At 39.6% G+C, this 25,316-nt stretch overlaps 3 protein-coding genes across 3 annotated transcripts; 2 read left to right on the top strand and 1 right to left on the bottom strand.

Annotated features, from left to right (window-relative positions):
• Positions 1–223: 223 nt before the first annotated feature.
• Positions 224–8,662, top strand: LCTL (lactase like; the record flags this gene model as incomplete). Its single annotated transcript, XM_082061089.1, has 11 exons — positions 224–241; positions 375–698; positions 1,137–1,224; positions 1,472–1,581; positions 1,863–1,991; positions 2,373–2,468; positions 3,110–3,164; positions 3,258–3,419; positions 4,132–4,406; positions 4,805–4,931; positions 5,361–8,662. The coding sequence occupies 11 exons, from the start codon at positions 224–226 to the stop codon at positions 5,654–5,656; spliced, it is 1,680 nt and encodes a 559-aa protein (XP_081917215.1). The 3' UTR covers positions 5,657–8,662.
• Positions 8,663–8,806: 144 nt separating this feature from the next.
• ZWILCH (zwilch kinetochore protein) lies at positions 8,807–19,320 on the bottom strand. Its single transcript, XM_082061451.1, has 18 exons — positions 19,148–19,320; positions 18,878–18,926; positions 18,532–18,627; positions 18,301–18,419; positions 17,415–17,611; positions 16,839–16,918; positions 16,399–16,554; positions 16,094–16,165; positions 14,874–14,967; positions 13,968–14,023; positions 13,132–13,234; positions 12,063–12,142; positions 11,684–11,840; positions 10,868–10,896; positions 10,347–10,483; positions 9,965–10,060; positions 9,756–9,874; positions 8,807–9,193 (listed from the first exon to the last, which is right to left on the bottom strand). Exons 1-18 carry the CDS (start codon positions 19,204–19,206, stop codon positions 9,102–9,104), a joined length of 1,791 nt encoding a protein of 596 aa, XP_081917577.1. The 5' UTR covers positions 19,207–19,320; the 3' UTR covers positions 8,807–9,101.
• Positions 19,321–19,417: 97 nt separating this feature from the next.
• Positions 19,418–25,175, top strand: RPL4 (ribosomal protein L4). Its single transcript, XM_082061452.1, has 10 exons — positions 19,418–19,564; positions 21,009–21,180; positions 22,005–22,111; positions 22,452–22,590; positions 23,122–23,246; positions 23,615–23,744; positions 24,180–24,336; positions 24,494–24,577; positions 24,793–24,913; positions 25,000–25,175. The coding sequence occupies exons 1-10, from the start codon at positions 19,466–19,468 to the stop codon at positions 25,093–25,095; spliced, it is 1,230 nt and encodes a 409-aa protein (XP_081917578.1). The 5' UTR covers positions 19,418–19,465; the 3' UTR covers positions 25,096–25,175.
• Positions 25,176–25,316: the final 141 nt, after the last annotated feature.

The following is a 25,316-nucleotide window of genomic DNA, read 5'->3' as shown; positions in this document are numbered from 1 at the left end:
ATATAGGCACTGATGTGTTTTTATGCTCAAGTTTTTAAGCGGCTTATAAAACGGATTGTTTCCTTTTGTATAATACTAGGAAAACAGTCCAGCATTTCTCTATATATTTTATGTAACAGCAGCTAACTTGTAATCACTAAAAAAACCCCATGTAAATTAGCAAGCAGAAACTATGTGGGAACCTACATTTTTCTCCCAGTAAAACATTTCTGCCACACTATCCATGCACCACCTCGTCGCTGTAAAGTAACAGTAACAATATATAATATATGAAAGACTTTGATTCCTTTTCCAGTGCATCAGGAAAGAATACCTTTAGTCTACACCACATTTCCTGGCTGTTCCTTTTTATGCACTGATCCAATTTCCCATAGGAAACGTCGGCCTCTGGTTCAGTAGACGCGCAAGCACACACACTTTACACCAAGCTATGCGGCTGCCAAGGTCTATCAATTACTTTCTCATGTGAAAATTCAGCACAAAGACCAGTTTTGCAGGAAAAATGTTGCAATCGTAACTCACTCTTTTTCCCTTTAGGTTTTTTATGGGGTGTTGGAAGTTCTGCCTACCAGACCGAAGGGGCCTGGGACAAGGATGGGAAAGGACCAAGTATCTGGGACGCTTTTACTCACAAGAAGGGGAAAGTGTTTAGAAATGAAACAGGAGATTCCGCATGCGATGGCTACTACAAAGTGAAGGTATCGTTAAGGAGGTGCTATCCCTCCTGAAACATTCTGGAGCCATTTCATGAGACTGATTTCCCATTTTGAAACAACAGCAAAAAATGAAAAGCCTTAGTTATTCTAAAGGCTCATTTAACTTAGGAAGCCAAGAGATTATATTTTCAATTAGTTTGGTAAAATCTTCTTAATAACCTCATAGAATCAATAATGCCACCGTATTTGTCAAATACACCTCAGTTTTTCAGGATTTTTGTGTCCAAAGAAATACTCTAAACTTTGGGGCCGTCCAAATGCTTGGTTAGAACAAAGGCAGCATTTGAGCTTCAAATAAAATTAACATCGTTTTTGTGTGTGTTTGAGCAGCTTTAAAGGTTTTCTGTGTACATTTAAGAATAATAACACCAGCTTTAAAATTCAGTCTCGTGATATTTTAATTAGATTTCCTTTTCTCAGGCTGACATCCAGTTACTGAAGGAGCTGAAAGTCAATCACTATCTCTTCTCCATCTCATGGCCTCGGATTATGCCCACTGGCATCAAAGGTAAGCGTAACAATTTCCCAGATCCTTACCAGTACTAGTAGACAAACAATTTTACTTGTGAGTACAGCACAGTTGTTTAACATCACTGTTAAATAAATATCTGTCTCTCTGTCTGCAGAATAGAATTTAACCATTACCATACAGCTGTCACTGTAATGTAGAACTCCTTGGTTAACGTTTTTAGATTTCTATTCTTCTAGTTATTTGAAGAACAATCCAGCTAATTTATTGTCTTGCGTTTCATCAGCAGAGCAATTAAACGAGAAGGGAATACAGTTCTACAATGACACCATTAATAGTCTTCTAGAAAACAATATTACCCCTATCGTGAGCCTCTACCACTGGGATCTTCCACAGGTTAGACAATAGTTAAATTACTGAAACATAGAGGAACGTGGTAGGAAAATTTATGTCTAAGGATTATGTGTACTTTAGAAAAATATTTAAATATGCCTGCATGGTTTCGGGTGTGATTATAGTTATTTTCTGTTCATTTGCATTTTATATACCTTGTAGTTTACCTATGCCAAAGTTTTGAAAAATCTCCTTCTGAGCTACTGAAATAGAAATAAGTCTTTGTTAATAAGCAACTGAACTTTAAATAAGATTATTGATTCTTGAAATTCTTATTTACAAAGGTTCTCCAAGAAAAGTATGGTGGCTGGCAAAATATCAGCATGATAAGTTATTTTAACGATTATGCAAATCTGTGTTTTGAGAAGTTTGGCGACCGTGTGAAACACTGGATTACTTTTAGCAATCCGTGGGTAAGTTGCCAACGCTTTCCTTCCAATCACTCCCATTACACAGTTCCGCTCCCCAAATTCTGCCATTAGAGGAAAGCAGGTTAAAAATTGGGGAGGGAAAGGGAGAGACTTTTGCCATTAATCTTTGTGCCCAAAAATCTCAGTGGGCAGATTCTGCACAAGAACAGAGTTTCAAGATGTGAAATTCCAGGGAGGTTTTGAAAAATCATCAGCTGGAGAGAAAAGAGGCACAGAAATCAATTTTAACTGATGGGAGCTGAAGGGAAGGAAAAAGGGGACTGGAGAGGGTAGAGATTGAGAAACAGGCTGTGCAAAAAAAATACAGGATCTAAATCCATAGGACAGCAGCAAATTCATTACAATAACCGTGTGTGTTTGCAGGCGGTCGCTGAAAAGGGTTACGAAACAGGAGAACATGCACCAGGACTGAAGCTCGGTGGATGTGGAGCATACAAAGCAGCGCACCACATAATTAAAGTAAAATTAAAATCCTGCCTTATGTTATGTGTGAATGAAGAAGTTTTTTGATTTTTCTCTTTAAACAGAAATGGAATTTTTGGAATGATGCCATTTCCAACTAGCACACCAAAACTATAGCCCGACTTTAAACCACCAATCCGTATTCAGATGTAGCATGAGATGCTCGGTGCTTGATGTGACGCTGTTGCAACAACTTTTTCCTTATAATTTGTCTCTCTTACAGTACATTTCAAACTGGTTGAATAAGAAAACATCCAGGTTACTCTAGAAACAAGGGGCAAAATCCTGGCCTGTTGAAATGGAAATTTTACAAGTGTACTCAGTAAGGCTCACTCTCAAACTTCCACTTGCCTGAATAAATTAGGCAAAGACAGCCCAAGCCTGGAGACACTGGACAGAACAACGTACTGAATACAGCATATTACCTTCATGGGGACCTCTGGGAATCTAGAGGAGGAATCTTGCAAAAATGCTTTTTTAACATTTTACATGTAATGAAAGCATCCACAATATACATAAAAGAAAGATGATATTTTCAGACACAGCTTAGTGCAAAAACCACTCTTGGTCTTCACTGGCTTTCTAAACTATGGCATAGCAGATGAAAACGTGCATGTGATTATTTTTTTAACTTGCAGACTCATGCGAAGGTATGGCACTCTTACAATAACACGTGGCGTAGTGAGCAGCAAGGTAACAAGGGTTCATTCTGTAATCACATTTCTATTTATATTAAGGGCTTAAAGATTATGCGTAAGCTGCAGAATTGTCACTTTGTGTTTTAAGGTATGGTTGGAATTTCCCTAACAAGCAGCTGGGGTGAACCTGTTGATCCTCACAGCCAAACAGACAGAGACGCTGCAGAAAGATACATACAGTTTCATTTGGGATGGTTTGCAAATCCAATTTACAGAGGAGACTACCCAGAAGTTATGAAGAATTATGTAGGTAAGCCCCAGTATCTGACTGTAACTTCAGTAATTACATACTTAAAGCATATTACACCAGATTAGCCCTGACCAACATGTGTTTTAGCCAAGCACAAGGCCCCAGGTGAGACAAGACTGGGTGACAAATGGCCCATGGGGCAGACACAGCTCCAGAGCAGCATGGAACTACAAACCTGAGCAGCTGTTGAGCCCAACAGTTGCATGTCTCAGTTGCTCTAAAGCAGAAAGGAAGCAGCTTCCTCCCATTTCAGTCACAGCCCATTGCTAGTGGGAGTCATGAAATATTTTTCTGGATTTTCCACCTAAGGACAAAGCAGCAGCAGGTTGTGATCACTAAAGTCTGCGTGTCTACAGGGTGCCACTGTATGTTTCACAGAATGAAGATGACAGGCAAGGTACCCAGTAGCAACACTTCTTGTCATATTATGTTTCCAAGCATTCTGTTGATGTTTATCTCCCTCTTTGGAAAAAAAAAAAAAAAAAAAAAACCACACACAACACTTAAATTCACTGTCTTCTCCATCTTCTCCATGTATTGTACCCAAATTACTTCTCCAAACCAACAGGCTGAACTTTTATTTCATCTTAAAGCAATCAAACTAAACTGTCCTCTACACTAAGCTCAGGAAGTTGGTAATTATTGGTGGTGAGGTAAAGAAAAGCAATTTCTATGCTGCTCAGAAGTATGTTTTCTGTAATTCTTTTGCTAGGTAGGAAGAGTGCTCAGCAGGGCCTGGGGACATCAAGATTACCAACTTTCTCAGTGCAAGAGAAAATCTATATTAAGGGCACATCAGATTTCCTGGGAATTGGTCATTTTACTACTCGTTATGTGATACAGAAGAGTTTGCCCTTTCTACAAGTGTCCAGTTACCACAGTGACCGGGACAGCACTGAACTGGTGGACCCAAAATGGACAGCTGCAGGACCTTCATGGTTATATTCTGTGCCTTGGGGATTCAGAAGATTACTCAACTTCATCAAGGTGATTACAGAGTAAATCTTTAAGTGAACAAAACATCTGGTCACATGCAGAGCCCTTCAGGACCTGCACTTGCACCATTTCAGATATTCAACAGTTTCACCTCTGTATTTGTCTTGTTGTACTGGAAAGTTTCTTTGCCAAAAAAACACCTTAATTTAAGTACAGGAAGGTGGAGAGGTCATTATTTAAAAAAACCAAACAAACAAGGCAAAACAAAAAAAACAAAAATAACAAACACCCCACACACCATAGTTAAATTCCTAGTTACACATTCTTCTTACTACAAGTAACTAAAACTAGAAAATTGTTTTTAATGCATTTTACTAAGAATCTCAAGTTCTGTCAAAACAAGATGTTTTTTTTTTGATACTAACAGGTCTAAATATCTTTGTTTGCAGACACAGTACGGGAACCCTCTCATTTATGTGACAGAGAATGGAGTTTCTGAAAAGGTCCAGCGTGCTCAACTGTGTGATGAATGGCGGATCGAGTATCTGAAAGGGTATATTAATGAAATACTGAAAGGTAACTTTAAAAACATCTTAATGTACAAGCTTTTTAAGCTTTTTTCACATTACAATAGCTTTTACTTCTGTAATTTACATCATAAATATTGACAGATTAAATGGACAGCAAGCTAGACTAATAGTTTTTGACAAAAATTACAGCCTGGCCAAACATCCTTATGCTAATAAATACAATAACCTACAGGAGATTTAGTACTGGAATAGATCAACAGTTTCTACTTTTAGAAAGGAGAGATTGCCCCTTAGCTACCATACTTGTAGAGCTCTAGTACATCTAAGCTAAAGACATTTCCAAAGAATCTAAATTCCTTTTCTGTCCTACTCCCCATCTCTCGCTGGTGTAAAACAAACCACCTGCAGAATCATATTTGAAGAACGGCAGACAAAGGCAACAAGTTTAACAGAATAATTTGTATTCTGTTGACAGCTCTAAACGATGGTGTTAATGTCAAAGGTTACACTGCCTGGTCCTTGCTGGATAAATTTGAATGGAACAAAGGCTTCTCTGAAAGATTTGGATTTTATCACGTTGATTTTAAAAACAAGAACAAACCACGATACCCAAAAGCATCGGTTGACTATTACAAAAATATTATCAGTGCAAATGGATTCCCAAACCCAAGAGAGGTGATGTCAATCACTAATTTGATTATTTTTTTCTTTTTTCTTTTCTTCAGTATATGGGCAAATATCACACTGAATTTCATGAAAGCACTTGCATGAATGTGGTACATGAAATTTGACACTTGGATATCATAAATTAGGGATGTGTTAAATACACCGGCCTCCAGAGACAGAAAGAGGGGAAACACGCTCAATTACTCTTTCTAAAACATTTCACAAACCCTAAGTGAACTTATTGATGTGAAAATAAACCCCTTCAAAATCATAAGCTACCACTGCTCTGCCAGATTTCTAGGCAGACAATTATGCATACATGCTACCTTATTGAAAAATATTATCATATGCTTAAAAAATAAACAATTAAATATAAGAAATATATTGCAATTAAAAATCACAAAGATACGAAGAAACTTGCAGGAAATCATGTGTTGACAGAATAAAATAGTTCTAAGTCAGTGGTAGTGGACAAACGGTCAGGGGCAGAATGTCCCAGTCTAATAGAACTGCTGCATGTCAACCTTCCCAGGTGGAAAATTGGCGTAAGGAGGCCATGGACGCTTGCTCTGCCACACACCAGCTGCTGGCTACAGGTAATCGTGTGTCTTCTGTTTTATAAAAGCATATTGTGTAACTTTCAGATTTGTCAGTTTCTTAAAAGGAATTTTCTCCTTTAAAGCAAAATGGCTTTGAAAGACAACAAGCCTCTAAAGACAAATGTCTTTACTCTCTCCAACTAAAGTCAGTGTAGCTAAATTGATCAACTTTAGATCTTAAACACAAACTGTAAGAGTTACTATTTAAAATTAAGTCTAGGGATGACCCTTACTCTTAAAATAATGAAAGTGTTAAATGCTCTTTCAAACATCAAGCAAAACAAGACAAAAATCTGTGTTTGATTTCTTCCTACAACAAAACAATTAATAAAATGGGCTAAGCCCTGGCCTAAGGTAGCATTAAGCCGCATTTCTGCTCTTTTATACTCCTGGTAACAAAACCAAAACCAGTACAAGCAGCAGCAGCTGCTGGAGAACACCGAAATAGAGATTTTGCCTGCGGTTTCTACAGTGCTGGGCTCATCTGTCCCATTTAAGTCCTTCCCAGTGTAATCCAGGACCATTCATAATTCCAGAACTAGGACAATGGTCTACCGCAGCAAATTTCTGAAGCTTTCAAGAAAGATAAGTATTATAAAGTCTTCTAAGAAGGATGAGATAAATTTCTAAGAAGGATGAGAAATTCTACATGGTAGACAACATCAAAGCAGTTAACCTAACTTCATCCTGCTCAGCCTCAGCTGCTGAGCTCCATGTTCCATGGGAATTAACTGTGTTTACTGAATTCTTGGAGGCTTACCCGTGGAATAAAATTCTACAAACCAAAACCCATTTACTCTTCCAAAGAGCTGCAAAACAATCATAAAAAGGCTGAAGCGCTTCCCAAGGATTTATCTTTGACAATTTTCTACCTTTTCCTTGCGGTGGGGGAAATAAAAACAAAACAAAAAAAATAAATAAAATAATCAAAGGAACAGTAGAATATTGCAAACAGATTGAAGCTACTTCATAGTAAATATGATTCTTGCAGCCCTTTGAGCACTGACATTGTCAAAAAAATAGCTTAGAGAAAAAAAAAAAGAGGGAAAACTCATGCATTTCCACTAGCTTTTGCAGACTTATGAAATTTTGTTTTGTTTGCTCTTTATGCCAGTGTCAACATTTAAAATAATTTTAGTCATAAATGTTCAAAAAATCTATGGTAACTCTAACAATGAGTATGCTCCAGAAGACTGAGTTTCTAACCTATCACTCATGTCCCACATTTCAGACTCCCTGCTCACTCGCATGGAAATGCTGACAGAGATTGTTCTTCCTACAGCTCTCACACTCTGCATCCTCACCAGTATTGTCCTGCTAATATTCTACCTTCGAAGTCACCATTAAGGTCACATACTTACAGTTATGTTTTATTTATTATGCAAAATGAAGATAACTGTTTTACTGTATTAGTTAAAGCTGACCACAGATGCCTCTTTTGGTACCATTGCAAAGAACTGTTCCTTCACCTATCCACCTAGCACTTTTAGAGTTTTTTCCTATTCAATTCCCAACATTTTTTAATCAAAACCCAAAGAACATTTTCTTCCCGCGTTACTTTCTACTAGTTTTAAGTAGCAGATTTTGCTGCTTATTATTTTGGAAACGACTATACATTTTGTTCACCAGAAAAAATTGCTAGCTAATATTAAAGTGATTCAAATCTTGACAGTAGAAATTTCAAGTGATTAAAAGCTGCTTGCAAATTCTGATTTCAGTTTGTTCATCAATAGACTTTTAATTAGCACATAACTGCTACTTGAAGAGAGGTAGACACATAATTTTTAAGTGGAAAAAGATTTCAATGTTCTAAGAGCACTGCTTAAGCATTAACTTATTATTTCACATCTAAAAGTTTGGATAACATATGCCTTACTAATTAAGCATGGAAAATATTTAATGATTAATCAAATATAACTGCAACGATGAGGAATGATTCATACAGACACAGACAGATGCACAGAGTTGTTGTTCGCAGCAGGAGCAGAACCAGGCAGGCTGAGCTCACTTTCATTACCAGTTCTCAATTTATAGGTTTACAGATATGGGCCTGGATTTTTTTTTTTTTCAAAAAAAAATGTTATTCCAAATACCCCACACTCATGTTGTGACTGTTTTCAGTCACATTCCCATGCATATCTTGTGGGTGGCATTCCAACCCACTCATTCACACGCCCAGGCCCAACATTCACACATCATACATGGGGGGTGGTTTTCTGACCTGAGATATCATTCTCACTGGCCTGGGCTACCGCTTCTTATACTCATAAAAACATACTTCTGTACAACCTGTCCAAGGCCCTTTAGCTGGAACCGCACATCCTGCTGTTCCCACAGACAACATCTGAGTCAGATTTAACCCGACTCTCATCTCTCCAGTTTAGTTTACAGGGAGCTAGGTTTACCCCATCCAACCTAATTCACTTGGCATTGAGGGGAAAAAATATTTGAAGTTTAATAATACTCCAAAATATAAATACAGGGACACAGAACAATCAATCTGCCAGAAGTCCACAATGTTCTCGATAAATAGTTTTCCAGATATGTCTCAATGATTGTGTCTTGACACCAGGAAAATAAAACTAAATTACTTGTTTTGTTGAGATAATTCACTTTGAAAAGTGTCTGATAGCATTCCTAACAAATAAAAATAAAATTTCAAACCCCAAAGTGCAGAACTTTACTGAATGCTTGTAAACATACAAATATATCTATGATATTTTCAAAGTAATCATACTGTACATTCATAATTGCATACAGATGACTTATAATGCATTTTGGTTTATGGCTGTGTATGTCACACTTCAAGCATTCTGAAGAAAATAACTCACTAAGATGTGCTGTTGCTTCAAACCACAGAGTGTTTCTAGATGTACTGTTGGGACACAGATAAAACTAATCTTTCCCTTTTACTGTATCCATCCAGTGCCTGCCTGGAGAGTAACAGACAGCTACACAAAATGCACCTGACTGCACTGGGCCAGTGTAATAAAATACATTCTTTCTTCATGGCTTCCCTTAACTGTGGAATTCAAAAAGAGACCTGCACAAACAAAAGAAAAAGAAAGAAATTGTAGAGATTAGTTCCTGGAGCAGCTTCAAGAACCATTTTCAAACCTTCACTTTTAATGCAGGGAGCTTTTATGACAAAAATTGAGAATGACAGGAAAGCTTTACCAAAGCATTGCCCTGTCCCAAACCCCACCCCAAAAAAGGCAAATTATTTCTATACCAGTCCATAGGCTTAATTTTTCTCCCTTCTCATGCATTTTCTCTTGTCCTACATTTGACTGCAGCAAGATATATCTTCCCTCCTTAGCACCTCTCTGACCAGAAGCCAGCATTCAACAGGTTGACCTGCCTTCAAACCCACTCTTAGATACATCAGCAAAGATTTTTAGAAATAAGTTATAAGATACTGTGTAGAATATTTAACAATCATGTCACGCTTCAAAGGTGAGAAGGCAGAAAGTGACCACTTTGAAAATCTTTTATATTCTATAAATACCACCTCACCTGAAGACATAAGAAAACGCTCGGATCCACTGAATTCAGTATAAAAACTGGGTTCAAAAGGTGTACTTCAATTATTTCATATTCCTTACCTGTATTGTTTGATGTCATATGGTCAAATGGAGGATTAGTACTAACACACCATGTTGTTTTAACCTCCTTCGGTCCATGCCCACTAATTATGTCCACTTTCCATATTTCTGGGTGATCACTGAGAAAATAATCAAAGAAATATCAAAATTCAGTCAGGCATTCAGTCACATTTGAATTTTAATGCTGCAGATATTGAAGTTTCTCTTACTTTTGATAGAAATTCTTAACAAGTGCTGGTCTGATGGGCAGCTGAAACACGTGCTTCTCATTTAGAGGGTTTTCCTTATAATACTTCATGCAAATTCTACAATGAGAATCAACCAGTTACTAACTTCCTTTGGGGAAATTCTTGCACAAAATTAACTACAGTCAGACTTTGTTTTCCTTTGGTTTTCCATTTTAGTCACAAAGCAAAATTTAACAGGAAGATCCAACTGCTACTTCTGCAATCATCTACATCAAGGAGGGTTTTTTTGTTTGGTGGTTGTTTTCTCTGTTTTGTTTTTTTAGGAGAGTTTCTTTACAACTGTCAAAGAGAAAGTATTTGTTTTCATCATTTAAAGAGCAAGTAGAAAAAATGAAATAATTACTTTGTCAAAAGGTAGAGGTTCTCATGTTTAAGACACAGAAAGACTGTAGAGCTGACCATTATTTCCAGCATATGATGAAGCTTTTGAACACGATGAACTTGTTCTTGCAGATCAACTGATGTGGAAATGAAGTATTCCTGGAATAGCAAACAGCTTCTACTGTTAATTAGACACTCAGTTCCTACAGACACACAACATATCCTCAGATACTAAAATAATTTTCCTGCTTCTTTTGAGAACCCAAAATTTTAAGAATGGCCCAGCAGAGCCAGAACAAAGTTTCCTGCTACCAAAGTATGAACAACGGTTCACTGTCCTGTCCAACAGCAACCTGTACAACATACCTAGGAAATAATATATAAGAAAGCAATATAATGACATTTCTGCAGTATATTGTCCCATCCTCATGATTTGCAATTCGGTTTCTCAGCTTATAGGGATGATATGACTTGAATCCCAACATCAGCTGTGTGCTCTACTTTATACTGCTTTCAGAGTTTAAAAAAAACAGAGCATCTCACCATGTCGGTTAATGCTGCAAGATCACGGCCTGTAAAATGAACAGGGAAAAAAATAAGATTAAATACAAGCAACATTCAGGTAATCACACAGGAAATTCCACCAAAGAAAAGCACAACCACTAAGACTCTGATGCTCTTTATTGACATGGTTACTCATTCAAAACAAGAAAAACTGTAAAGTGCCACAGCTGAGGCATTATCTTATTTACCAGCAAGGCTGCACAACAAAGAAACTTATCACATACCTTGAGACAAGCACCCTCCTGGGGACATACAGGTTTACAAATAGTGAAAATAAAAGAGCAAATGAAACAAAGAATGAAAACAAGATAACAATGCAAAAAGAAATGAAGAAATGAAGAGGTGAAGGCAACAACAATGGGAAAACAAATCCCTCTCACAGATTCAGAAAAAATACAGCTACAATATTGAAAACAAAGGCACAATGTTTTCAAGAAAAGAATGTACTTCACAAAAATATTTCCCCTGCAGCTTGTTTCCAGTATAATATATATAGGAATAATATAAAATCTTTCAAAATACTACAGAATGTACAAACATAGCTATTACATATCAACACCCTTGCCTGATTTCCTTTTAACCCACATAGACCATAAAGAAAGAGAGAAACAAGAGGAAGGTCTTATTTTCCCACCTACAGTAAACAGATAAGAAAACCACACAGTCCACGGTTATATTAATCTGGCATTTATTTTACTTGAAGTTCAGCCTAAAGGCTTTTTCAAAGTGAAAAAGAAACATACAGTTGCGCAAACGATAGTTATTTAGAAACCAATTCATTTGTATCTGGCTTACCTGTGAAAAAACTGACATAATCCTTCTTCATCTTATCCAAACCAACCTCCAAAAGCATTTGAATTGGAGTGATGCCACTGAGGGAAACGGTCTCCATCTTTCCATGATAAGACTGTTGAACCAATTTACTCAGCAAACTGTTACTGCCTTGATGAATCTAAAAATTAGAAAAGTTTTCTTATGATGTAACTGTGTACAGGGCATCATAAACATCCTTTAGAAGTACACCACCACGGAAAGAGGCAAACTGTGACACAGGAAAGTAAGTTAAAAACACCACCACAAAAATGAGGAGTAGTAAAGTGACAAAAACTATATTTAAAGAACTACTTCAAACAACTCAAAATTATGTAATTTATAGTGAAATACAAATACATACCCACGGTTGTATATCACCACATGCCAAGGATTTTATGATCTGTGACAAACACTCTACCACCTCCTGATAGGAACCAACACCTTGAAGAAACGAAACATGCAATATTTGATTTATCAATCTCTCTCTAGCTCTTAAGTCAACATATATTTGCAAGAACAAAACCCCTCAAAGAACAACAGCTGAAATGACAGATTACACTTTTTTGTTAAAGCTTGTCATATCATGACTTTAAAAAGGGTCACTCTACAGAAACAATGACCAAGATAGCCCACAGAACTGCACATGACTCTTCGAGAACAGCACCTGGCAGAGGCAGATCATCACGTTGCGCATTCTGGCTACATTACACACATTGCAGCTCAACACGTTTGATAAATGTAACTCCACAGCATCTATCCAGAATATGAACTATTAAAATCCATTTATCCAACTAACCACTTCCTAAGCGAGGAACAAACCTCCACACATTGCACAGCTGCAGTCATGACAGGACATTTTAGCTATTGAGTTCTGATTTAAGCAACAGTGGTTGCACTAATAGGAATGAAAGGGATTAAGAAGTTACACATTCCATCCCTCAAACAGAAAGGAGTTGTTATCTCTGGAACAGTTTAACAAAATAATGCGTAACCAGAAAAAATAATAATAAATAAACAAAAAACCATTTGACTGAAGGACTATGAGTGGTATGACTAGAGTGATAAAGTTTGTGTGCAGCTTTATCAGCTTAAGATTGTCCTTCAGACCTAGAAAACTTATATATAAAATTTTCCAGTTTAGAGCAGATGAATACTCCCGATTGCTTAGTACCTTTTACAATGAAATGAAATAGATCTCCTGCTAGTAGTTGGTCTACCTTTATGTGTTATAAGAAAGGATTTCATCTTACATATGTCAAATTAGCTCTTTTGGAAAAAGCCTGTTGATAACAAGTTTCTGAAGAGCTGATCAGTCCTTAAAACCCAGAGAAATTTATATTCTCTTCACTTGCAGCCTGCTAGATACATAGAACAGAAGAATTAAAGGAAAAGAAGTGAGGTAAAAACCAAACAAACCACAATACACTTACTTCTCATTTTGCACCACACTTGTTCAGCAAAATCCAGGTCTCCTCGCTCACTGAAAATTGATTTTATTGCACTCTCTGCTGCAGTAGTGTCAGATTTGACTTCCTGAAAGAGGTTTTTTTTTTTTAAGTCAAAAACGATGCCTAAGATACAAAGATCTTACGAATTCAAGTTTACTCCAAAGATGAAGATTTGGTCCATCACTAATTTTTCCCCCTTTTCAGTGAAACTACCGCACAGCAACTACTAGTGCACAGTAATTTGGAAGCATACTTTTATTTAAAAGTGAGATTAATTCTCTTCAGAATTATCATACTGGATAATTGCTAGCTTTGGACCAGGAAGTGAAGCCTACTATCAAAAAGACTCCTGATTGCAGCCAAGTGAAGCTCAACCAGACAGTTCAGTAAAAACCAACTATTTGGCTCAAGATGGTCTGGACCTTTTCACCCAGACCGCTAGTAAATCACAAGAACACAGTCTGGCAGGTGCTAACTCAGAATATTACCTCTGCTACACTGACTCAGATGATGCAATATCTCTATGTATAGCTAGCAGTGCCCTGGATGCTGGTAGACCATTTACAATAAAAAAACAGGGAGGTTTTCTAAAGGTAAAAATGACAGTAGACTTTCTATCAGAGGATAAGCTACAGAACTTCTAACTTGGCCTGTAAGGCCTGCTTTCCACTATTTTTACACAGCAGAAACAAAGATCTCTCTATATACCCATGTACTTACATACATACATAAGTGATATACCAGATGTAGCCAAAATTTGAAATAACTACAGTTATAAGGGAAAAAAGACACAGCAATTGGTAGGAAACTGCATATACCTCTGTTTCATTCCCGTTTCCAGATGTACAAGATCCAAACATCTTCCTCTTTAAATCTAGTACAGGAGAAAAACAAATTTCACTACTTCAATAAAAAAATTATCATCAGATTAAGCATACAAATCCTCAGACACATCATAATTGACAAATACACTGACTGGATGGCTAATAGACAATTCATCAATTTAGAAATTATTTGTACAGGGTATAGTCAGAAAGGATACTTTGTTAACTTTTTTTATTATACACCATACATTTTCCCCAGATACCTTTACTACATTGTTACCTAAGCATTAACTTGCTAAGTTCCAGTGTGGAAGCACTAAGGGGTAGCAGGTGGCCTAACAAGTGTCTCTGGTTTTCTTCCACATGTATTTGTCAGAGTTTTTATCTGTTTCTCCAAGTCTTACCTACACACTGAAAAAAAATTTACAGTTCCATTTGAAAAATCTCTTCGTGCATTCCTGATTCTCTTTTTAGATTGGTTTTCTAATATCTTAAACTTCTGACAAGACACACTTTTACAACAGTTTTCAGAAAGAATCAGCAATTTTCAGTGCTTCATTTGAAGATGTCAGTATTCTCTTCTACCAAAGAGACACTTCACACATTTAGAAGTACACGTGCATGTCAGATAACCTGCAAGGCACACCCAGAACTCTCTCAATTGGTTTTTAAACATAATTGTGTTATTTTACAAGGAAACAATTGTTACTTTTATACAAGATGTTAAGACAAAATAAAATGATAGATGTGCAGACCAACCTATTTAAACACGCTGTGCAGGTGGTCATAACATAGAAAATTACATGTCAAATTTGAATATTTTACAAATTGTATTAACAAGTGGAATTTCTTTTTGCTCCTGTGAAATCCATCTCCCCCCATATAACAAGCAGCAATTACCAGTCAGAAATTCCTGGACCAGTTTAACAGCCGATTCAGATTCTAAACGCTCAGGCCACTCAGTCACACCCGTCTTCAAACCTTCAGCTAAAGCCTAATGGCAGCAGCAAAATCCAAACACCATGAGTCAGTTCTACACGTTCATATTTCCAAATGTAGTTGACTTACCCAAGAACCACATGGCTCAGTAGAGCTAACCATGGATTTGGAAACTTCTTGAGTTTCCTGGCTTTGTGTTGGTGAGTTATCCTCTTTGTATTTAGGAACTTAACTACTAACTCTAATAGTTTATAAAAACATCGGTCTTGTAAACGGAAGAATGAAGGCCATGCCCCTTCTTAGAGTTTACCTTATCAGAAAAGAGGAAATTAAACCCTCATCACCAGCTCCCAAAGCTGGCATTCTACATTAAACTGTTTTCTGCTCTCTTACCCTCCCCCCTACAGCACCTGAATCGCACCAAGAGACAGACCCTGAACAACCTCCAACACCACAAACAACATAAGCAATAACCCCCACCCGCTCAGAAACGCTGAGCTAGCTGAGGAAAAAAAAAAAGCTGAGGAAAAAAAAAAAAAGCTGAGGAAAAAAAAAAAGCTGAGGAAAAAAAAAAAAGCTGAGGAAAAAAAAAAAAGCTGAGGAAAAAAAAAAGCTGAGGAAAAAAAAAAGCTGAGGAAAAAAAAAAGCTGAGGAAAAAAAAAAGCTGAGGAAAAAAAAAAGCTGAGGAAAAAAAAAAGCTGAGGAAAAAAAAAAGCTGAGGAAAAAAAAAAGCTGAGGAAAAAAAAAAGCTGAGGAAAAAAAAAAGCTGAGGAAAAAAAAAAGCTGAGGAAAAAAAAAAGCTGAGGAAAAAAAAAAGCTGAGGAAAAAAAAAAGCTGAGGAAAAAAAAAAGCTGAGGAAAAAAAAAAGCTGAGGAAAAAAAAAAGCTGAGGAAAAAAAAAGCTGAGGAAAAAAAAAAAGCTGAGGAAAAAAAAAAAGCTGAGGAAAAAAAAAAAGCTGAGGAAAAAAAAAAGCTGAGGAAAAAAAAAAGCTGAGGAAAAAAAAAAGCTGAGGAAAAAAAAAGCTGAGGAAAAAAAAAAGCTGAGGAAAAAAAAAAGCTGAGGAAAAAAAAAAGCTGAGGAAAAAAAAAAGCTGAGGAAAAAAAAAAGCTGAGGAAAAAAAAAAGCTGAGGAAAAAAGTTTATGCTCAGCAGCTGAAATTGGAATTTCTCACTCATACTTACAAGGAGCAACTGCAGTTCTCTGTGCACCCGATAGACAGAACTTCCAGGGTCCCCAGACTCCAGCATGATATTCTAAAAGTTTCAGAAGTTTATGTCAGTCTCAAACTTTACATATCAAGTGTCCTAAGATTTTCATTAGCAAAATACGCATTAGCATGATTTCTAGATTAACACATTGTGCTGCTTATATAAAGAATAATAAGCACATATGTCCGGAGTCAAACTTATTTTTTCTCATTTATACCACTCATGACATAAGCTGCAGAAACAGTTCAAGTTTGTTTGCTTTTTCCTTCTTGACTTACTAGCATGGCAGCTGAAGTTAGAGGGGGCGTCTCCAGAATCTTATCTACAGTTTTCCATGTCATATCAACAAATACACGGCTTCCAGAGTCTCCAATTGTGTCCTCTACTGAAGGAGCTCTAAAAAGCTCATACCGAGCAAATCCTTTCATCATTACCTAGAATAAACAGATTTTAAGAAAAGAATGAAGAACACCGCAACATTGTTTTGTACCTACACAACATATTTTTGAAAGCATTTTACACACACATGAATAGTTCTAGTATCAGACAAATACACTAAAACACAGGGAGTTTAAATATTACTTCAAGAGACTGTTATACTATAGAATCATACTAAGATGAGATTCTAAATTGAAAAGCTTCCCAAAACCAGTACCACAAACTTAAAGCCAGAGTTTTTAAATCTAGATTGGAGGCATTACAGATCATAAAAACTTACAGTAGATGAATGATGTCTCATTTTATGTTCTGTTTTGAGCTCTTCCAGGTTTGGAAAGCAGGTTTTATCAGCTGTAGGACCTATGAAAGGAAAAAAAGCAAAAAATAAAAAAATTGACAAAACTGAAATTTGGGACTTGAAACTAATTCTCAAATACTCCATTTGGTCAAGTACAACTCGTGTTGTTCATCGTGCTGTTGTCCACATGTTGCAGACATCGTGCTTTCATTTGTCCTATTGATAATAAGAGCTGGTGTTAACATATAAATGTTTTGTAAGAGTCAGTGCTCATCTAAGAAGTTGAATTGTAGCAAATTAAACTTGCTAAGTTATCGCACCTGAGTAAAGGTAGGCCTGCACTAATACTGCTGCAGTAAGAAAATTAAAAAGTTATTTCCCCCTCAGGGCATAGGCTAAAAACATCTCTCTTTTGCTTTTTCTTGCTTTTCGAAGTGAGGAATATCGAGCAGCACCAAGCCAACACCACACAAAGGACAAAGACGCCCTCACTACATTAATATTCCCACATTTTTAAACCTTCCTCATTCAATTTTATGTGTATCATTATAACCTTACCATTACACGTGACTGTATACAAGTTGATCCCTGTGATTTTGTGTCCAGCTTTGAGAGGCTCAGCTCCAAGCCAGTAAGTGTGTTGGGGATCAGAACTGTCACACCTTATCCAGAGGGGAGGAAGCACAACCAGTTGTCTTATGTCCAAGTGGGTCATGTTTGGATTTTGTACCATTGCATATAAGGAATTCAACCGCCTAGAGACATAAGCAGGAGAAATAAAAAAAGATGCCAGCAAGTACAGCTATATCTCTCTTACAAAAACCTTAGCTCCTATCTACCACACTTCACTAGCAGACATCAAATCATTTTATAGAAAGCACACAGTATTACAATCCTCTTCTTACAGGTAGAACAACAAAGTCACAAAGGAGGAGGTAAGGTATAACAACTCAGAATATAAGTAATATTTTAATTTAGACTAAAGATTCTGAAATCATAACTGAATTTTACATTTTCAGCATATTAAAAGGATTAGTTAAGCAAACTAGTCACCATGTTGTGGTACCAGGTCTTGACATTTTTATAACAGCCACAGACCTCAACCAGATTTAATCGTGTTTGGTTTTTGTTTTTTTTTTTTTTAAGAGAAGCCTTGCAAAAACAAGCACTGAAGTCTTTACAACCTTTCTTTGCTCACCTACACCCAGACAGTCCTATTAACCTCACAGGACAGCTCACAAATGCTTTTCTAGTATTGACTTCAGCTATTTTGTTAGGAATACTTTTGGCTGGGGATGAAAAACAGTCAAATCTCTTCACTAAACTAATGAGTAATTTAGTTTTGGGGGACTGAAAATAACACGGGTTCTGAATACTAGGAAGAGAGAGAGAAGTTGCAAAATAAAACCACATCAGAATGGGAAGGCAGATCTTTGGCACTTACCTTGCTCTTGTGATGGGAAGAGCCACTGGACCAGAACCCTCCTGTGGTACAAGCTTAGACGCCTCAAGAGCATCACCTGGGTTTGATTCTTCCACTGGGTCACTTTCTTCATGGTGTTGCTTTAAGACAAATGCACAGGTAAGTAAAAATGCAAGGTATGTGAAAATATTTGATAATAATTCAGAAGTCTTAATTACGTTTAAAAAGTTAACACTGAACATATGCACTTACTGCTTTCTGCAAAACATACATCGTATTGCTTCCATTCCAAAAGCTTTCAACAGGACTTTTGCAGCTGTCATCAATCAAACAAATCTCCACATCAGTCTGGAAAAAAAAAAAAAACAAAAACACAAAAAAACAAAACCCCACAACTTTTTGATACAGTATATATGTATACATAACTGCTGCATTTTAGCATTTTATTAATGCTAGAAGCTGCAAAATTAACTAAGTGCACAAACTGTTTTCCAACCCTATAGCAACCACGGGCACATCTCAGCCATTGCCAGCGGCTGTGTGTTTTAATCACATATTCATTCGGGTTTCTCAGCTGTATTTTCACACACGCATTTACCTCAAACAGGTACGGCTCCTCAGGGTCATTTCCCCTTTCTTCATATATTCTGAAAGAAAAAAAAAAGTTAAGGTACATTAAGCTTTGTCCTCCGTATTCCCCATTAAACAATTAGGCGATGGGAGATCTGTGTTCCTGTAGTTTACGAACTTAAACTGAACTGCATAAACACCACGGGTACACCCAGCGCCTCAACAGCCCCCCCCCATGCCGCGACCCCTCCCTCAGCGGAGCGGCCCCCAGCGCAGACGCCGCCGTTCGCAGCCTCACCGGCGGAGCTGCCCGTAGAGCTCCAGAGCCGCCCGGCACTGCGCCTCAGCCGCCGCCATCGCCCAACCAAATCGCGCGCTTCCCCTGCCGGCACTACAGCCATTTTATTGCCTGTGAGGGGGAGTGACTCATCACAGAGAATCCCTCCGCCGGAAAAGAGTCCCCTGGTTTGGGAGGCAACGAGAGCGATGGAGCCGCCCAGGGGGAGAGTGCTCGGTACCGAGGATCGCGGCGCACGCGAAGGAGCTCGAGCCGGGGCTGGGGTCGGGATCTGCCTGGCCAGTGTGACAGAAGGCGGCGGGCAGGGTGCGGAAGGACATGGTCCATAGAGAAGGCAGAGTAACAAGTCTTTCCTTTTCCGGTCGGGCTGCAGCGGAGGCGGACGGGAGCACGAGAGGCTCTGGCGCCGCCGCCATGGTGAGGAGCGGGCGGTGGGACCGTGGCGGGACCGGAGGGGCCAGGGGTGGGGGTGATCCGGGGCGGGCAGCGGGCAGGGGATGGCGGGAGCCAGGCCCGGAGGGCAGAGCCGTGCGGCGGGCAGCCCGAGGGCTGGAGGCGTGGGGGCCGCCGGCCGCCATTTTGGAGCCGTCAGCGCCGGGGCTGCCGCGTGGAGCCCGGAGGAGCGGCAGCGCTGGGGGCGGGCGGGGTGCGGGGGGATCGGGACCCAGAGCTCGGCCTGGGCTGCTGGAAGTCACCCTGTCACTTCTTTACCCTTTCTTCGGGCACTGGGCGAGGTCGGGCCCACATGGCCTGGTCTGGCCTGGCTTTTTCAGATTTCTCTATTTCTCTGAAGCAGATCTAAAGCAAAACAAAGCTACACCGAAGCATTTGAGCTTATGTAGAGCTAAAAGAACGATATCTGTAAAACCCATTCTATTTTTAATTTATTTTTATTACTCTGAAACAGACTTTAAGATGCCTTGGTCTGAAGCCAGGTTGCAAATGAGCGTCTTTTCTTGCTAATACCATTTCAGTTGTCACCTGATTCCTTCAGCCTGAGCAGGTTTGTTCTGTGCTTGTGCCGGAGTCTCTGCACTAACCCAGAGCCTCACTCTAGTAACCAGCGTTCAAAACACAGACAGCACTTCTGGTCCTACTAGTTGGTTAGTTTTGAGATGTGCAGTATTTTTAATACCTCTGAAATTAATTGCATCTAGGAAAGAGAAGGAAGAGTCTTTGCCTCTTGTTATAGCCATGAGCTCTTAGTTGAACAAAAAATACAGCATAAAGCTGAAAGATTATTTTTTAAAGGGTGCTGTTCAGACCAGCAAGCTCTTATTTGACATCTTGTCATTTTTTGAAAAGGAAGCTGGCGCTACTCGCAGCTGGATTTTTCACCTCACAAATTGTGAGGCACCAGGGACTGCTCAGACCACAAAAATTGCACTCTGATGCTACCTTTGCTTTCCTGTAGTCATTGTGAGTCTCTAGATTGTATTAGAGAAGTTTGTTACAGCATTTCAACTGCTAAACATTGCCAAGCCTCTGGTAAACTGAATGAACACAGGTGGGTTTTAAGTAGTCTTTGTTAATACTAGATGAGAAGCAGTTTAGAAAGTGTTAGTAAAGAACCCAGAGATTTATTTCTAAATTAGTTTTACCCAATTGACTTGGGACTCTTGAATTTCAAAGCTCAGGTATAGTTTTCTGAATGCGGATTGTGCTGTGAAGCACTATTTCAAATGAAAATTATTGCTATGATGAAGTAATTTGCGTCTTATCCAGTGTTCAGCGACAGTTGCCTGATGTCAGCATGCTGGCACTGCTGAGCTGAAGACCCCTTCACTCTGAGCAATAGTCGATGGATTTGAAAGCCACCAATGTACTTTACTTGTGCTTAAGAGTTTGTTTTCTTTTTCAGGCTTGTGCTCGACCGTTAATATCCGTCTACTCTGAGAAGGGGGAAGCATCAGGCAAAAATGTCACCTTGCCTGCTGTCTTCAAGGCGCCCATTCGCCCCGACGTCGTGAACTTTGTTCACACCAATTTGCGCAAGAACAACAGGCAGCCCTACGCTGTCAGTGAGCTTGCAGGTACAGACAGAACTGCTTGTGTTAGCCTTTGGGTTTAATGTAGGTGGGTTAAAATTGAAACAAATTTAGAATTGAAACGATAGAAGCGCTGCTCAGCGGGATTCTGTATAGAAGGCAGGGCACCTGTTCTGATTATTGATAATCTGATTCAAAGTTGTATGAAATACAACTTTATTGTTCTGAAGAACAGCAAAGTGTTGTAAAAGTCTTGGTGCACTCTGGGGTCTCACCTGAAATGTGCATCACTGGAAGTATTGTGGCACCTACATCATCAAGTAGAATCTACATTTTTTGCAAGAAGTGCACTTTGTCTGGAAGTGTCTCAAACAGAAAATGGATGAAAAGCTGCACTTTGTGATCACTGCTCCATGCTGACCGCAGGGGACTGGCCTTGGGTGCTTGCCAAGACAAAACCTGTGTGAACAGGAGTCTGGACTTGCTTCAGGAGCAAACGGCTACTGCATCCCAAGAGATCTGTGCTAGGAACACCCATTTTCAAGTTTATTTCTGATACTTTCACATAAACATTTTAGTCCATTAGGGCAGCAGTGCCAATTCAGGCCTCTAGATTAAAGATCAAGCTTAGAAATGAGCATGGTAACCTACCTGATTCTGACCTAAGCAGATCTCTAAGATGGTAAGAGTTGAATTACCTGATCAGGATTTGTTTTGCTGAAATGATGAGATTCCACTTAATTGGTCCGTGTTTCTGAAACACATGATGACAGTGGATGTTCTGATTGCTGGTTCTGAACTCTGCCTGTTGGTGACTTTATGAAAATTGAAATGTTGTCTCAGTCTGAATTGAAATCTTTCTGTTCCAGGTCATCAGACCAGTGCTGAATCTTGGGGCACTGGGCGAGCTGTTGCTCGTATTCCTCGAGTCCGAGGTGGTGGAACCCACCGCTCTGGCCAGGGTGCCTTTGGAAATGTATCCTTTCATCGCTGCCCCTTGCATCGGCTGTGAAGCTGAACTCATTGAGCAGAAAAATTATATTTAAGTATCTAAATGTGAAATGGAATCTTCTTCAGGTAGCTTTCATTTTTCAATTTTTTTTTCAGTGCAAAAGTGGTAAATATAGTGAATCTGGTGATGCACACGTCTTGCCATGATGTCGTAATTTGCGTCTTACTCTGTGCTCAGTGACAGTTGCCTGCTGTCGATGTGCTGGTACAGATGGTTGACGAACAATTAACACTGAGCAAGGATTATAAAGTCCCACTAGACAAAAAAAGCTTTGGAAAGGTTGTTCTTAACTGCGGGTGCACAGATGTGTCGCGGAGGCCGCATGTTTGCCCCCACCAAGACGTGGCGGCGCTGGCACCGCAGGGTGAACACGACTCAGAAGCGTTACGCCATCTGCTCCGCCCTGGCAGCCTCAGCTCTCCCCGCGCTGGTCATGTCGAAAGGTGGGAATTCGCTCCCTGGAAATGTTTGCTGCTGGTTTTTATTGCCCAAGCAGTACCAGTTACTATGTGATTACTCCAGCTGTTTCTTGTTGGTAACTAAATTCTCTTTGAAAGAGTTCATGAGGCCATCTCACTGGTTCTGTCCAACTCAGGAAGGTACTTCGCCATTTTGTGGTGTTGGAAGTTTGGTGATGCTGAGGTGCTTTTTTGTGTGTTGCTGACACAAATGCTGTCCATGCAGCTCATGGAAACTGAATTTGGAATCATGGGGCAGTTGGGGTTCATTTCTATTCATGGAAGCCAACGATTTGCTTAGTATTCACTCAGGTACAGAAGGTACCATCTGGTGCAGACCCACAAGACTCCCCTGCAATGTCACTACTGTCACCACCATGTCAGCATATCTGACCACAGATTTAATTTCCGCTGTTTTTGATGTTGCATAATTTCTGAATACACAAGACAGGACGTTGAGAAACATGTACAGCCGAGATCAGCGGGTGACTTTGTGTCTTGTCAAATCCTCACTAGGCCACCGCATCGAGGAGATTCCAGAAATTCCTCTGGTTGTTGAGGACAAGGTGGAGAGTTACAAGAAAACCAAGGAAGCTGTTCTCCTTCTGAAGAAGCTGAAAGCCTGGAATGACATCAAAAAGGTGAGTTCCTGCAAATGTGTTCTTCACAGCGCAACCCGGGTGACCTGACCCTGCCAGGGTTACAGGAGGAATTCCAGTTCTGATTTGATGCCACTAGAAATAGCTTGGTAATAAAACTATAAGAAGCTAAAAAAAAAGAGTTGAAGCAAAGTAAATTTACTACTATGCTGCTTTACTCTCTGTTTAGTTGTCTTTATTTTGGTGATTCTTAATAGCTTTTGTCCGACCCTTAAGAATGATGAGCTTCTCACTGGTCCGTGTTTCTGATCAGCACTGATGATTGTGAAGTTCTGACTAAAGCTGTTTTTTGTGTCTTATTAGTGGGATTTGGACTATTTTGAATATTGACAAGTTTAATTTTTCTCTAGGTTTATGCTTCTCAGCGTATGCGGGCCGGAAAGGGCAAAATGAGGAATCGCCGCCGCATCCAGCGGAGGGGACCCTGCATCATCTACAACGAGGACAACGGCATCATCAGAGCTTTCCGGAACATCCCAGGTGACTGCAGCTCGGGACACGTTCACTGCTGGTTTGGGAAACTGGCTGGAGTGATGAGATTCCACTTCATTGGTCCGTGTTTCTGAAACACATGATTTGGTGGAAGTTCTGACTTGCTGAAGGAGTTCTTAAAGTTTGTTCTAAGAATCTGTTCTGCTGATGTTGAGGATGTTTATGACGAATGTTAGAGCTGTTACCAACCCTAAACTGCACCTAGAGGCGTTAAAAATAAGGCTGTCAAATTGGTTGATGGAAAAAAAGATGAGTATTATTTTTAAAGAAATATATTTTCATACATAGGTGTATGTAACTTTGTAGTGGAGAAGCTTCTAAGCCCACATCTGTTTCTGTATACTTTCTCATTGTTTATTGCTTAGTCTTGCATTCCTTGATTTTAATCACAAATTAAAGGGGTGGGTTTGTCCGTCTCTACAGGAATTACTCTTCTGGATGTGAACAAGCTGAACCTGCTGAGACTCGCTCCCGGGGGCCACGTTGGGCGTTTCTGCATTTGGACAGAAAGCGCGTTCCGCAAGCTGGACGACCTGTACGGCACCTGGCGCAAACCCGCCACGCTCAAGAGCGACTACAAGTAAGTGCAGAGTTACTAACGGGTTACAACGGGCTGGGGAGGAGAACCTGGGAGTGAGGTGGACAGCGATCACCGGGACTTTATCCTAGATGCCCTTTTTCACTGAATTAGCCACCGTTTTATCATCTAACTTACCGGATGAACATTTGTTTCGCAGCCTGCCGATGCACAAGATGACCAATACGGACATTGGGAGAATCATGAGAAGCCAGGAGATCCAGAAGGCGCTGCGTCCTCCCAAGTAATTATTTATCTAACAAACGTTGAGTGCGGTCTCTCGAAATTGTCAAGCGTAAGGCTTTGTAGCGAGATCAGGAACCTGTTGGGATGTCAGGGCTGGGATTCCTTCAGCTTTTGGGTGTAAATACTGGGAATTATAGTTCCCCAACTGAAAATTTCAGGGAAAATTGAGCAGAATTGTGACAAGAGTTGGTGACACGTGTCCGTCCTTTTCAGGAAGAAGATTCGCCGCAGGGTCCTGAAGAAGAACCCGCTGAAGAACCTGAGAATCATGATCAAGCTGAACCCGTACGCCAAAACCATGCGCCGCAACACCATTCTGCGCCACGCGCAAAACGTGAGTGAGCGCCCCACCTGGGAACCCACGAATTTCGCTTTAGCGCTTCCGCTTATACGTTGATGATATTTTTTCTTCTTTTTTAGCATAAACTGAAGGAGGAGAAGAAAGCGAAGGCCAAGGCCAAGCTTGAGGCGGAGAAGGCAGCCAAGGGCGCTGCAAAGGCCAAGGCTGAAGCGTAAATCTCATCTGCTTCATCCGTTTTGGTTCAGACAGCTGTACCGTGGACCTGCAACTATTAAATTCTATTGGAACAGAGAAATTGTGTCATTTTTCTGATTCTTTTTTTCCACTGGGCTTTTTCGGGCGGGTTTACAGTGGGAGCTCTTTCAGGAGGAGGGACCGGTGGGGCTGGGCTTTGCCGTGCTGGTCCGTGCACCCGGGAGCGGAATTCATCTTTTCC

The sequence above is a fragment of the Streptopelia decaocto genome (genome assembly GCF_964273445.1).
Source record: "Streptopelia decaocto genome assembly, chromosome: 9".
NCBI classification, from domain to species: Eukaryota; Metazoa; Chordata; class Aves; order Columbiformes; family Columbidae; genus Streptopelia; species Streptopelia decaocto.
This window is presented reverse-complemented; position numbering and strand designations above follow the sequence as displayed.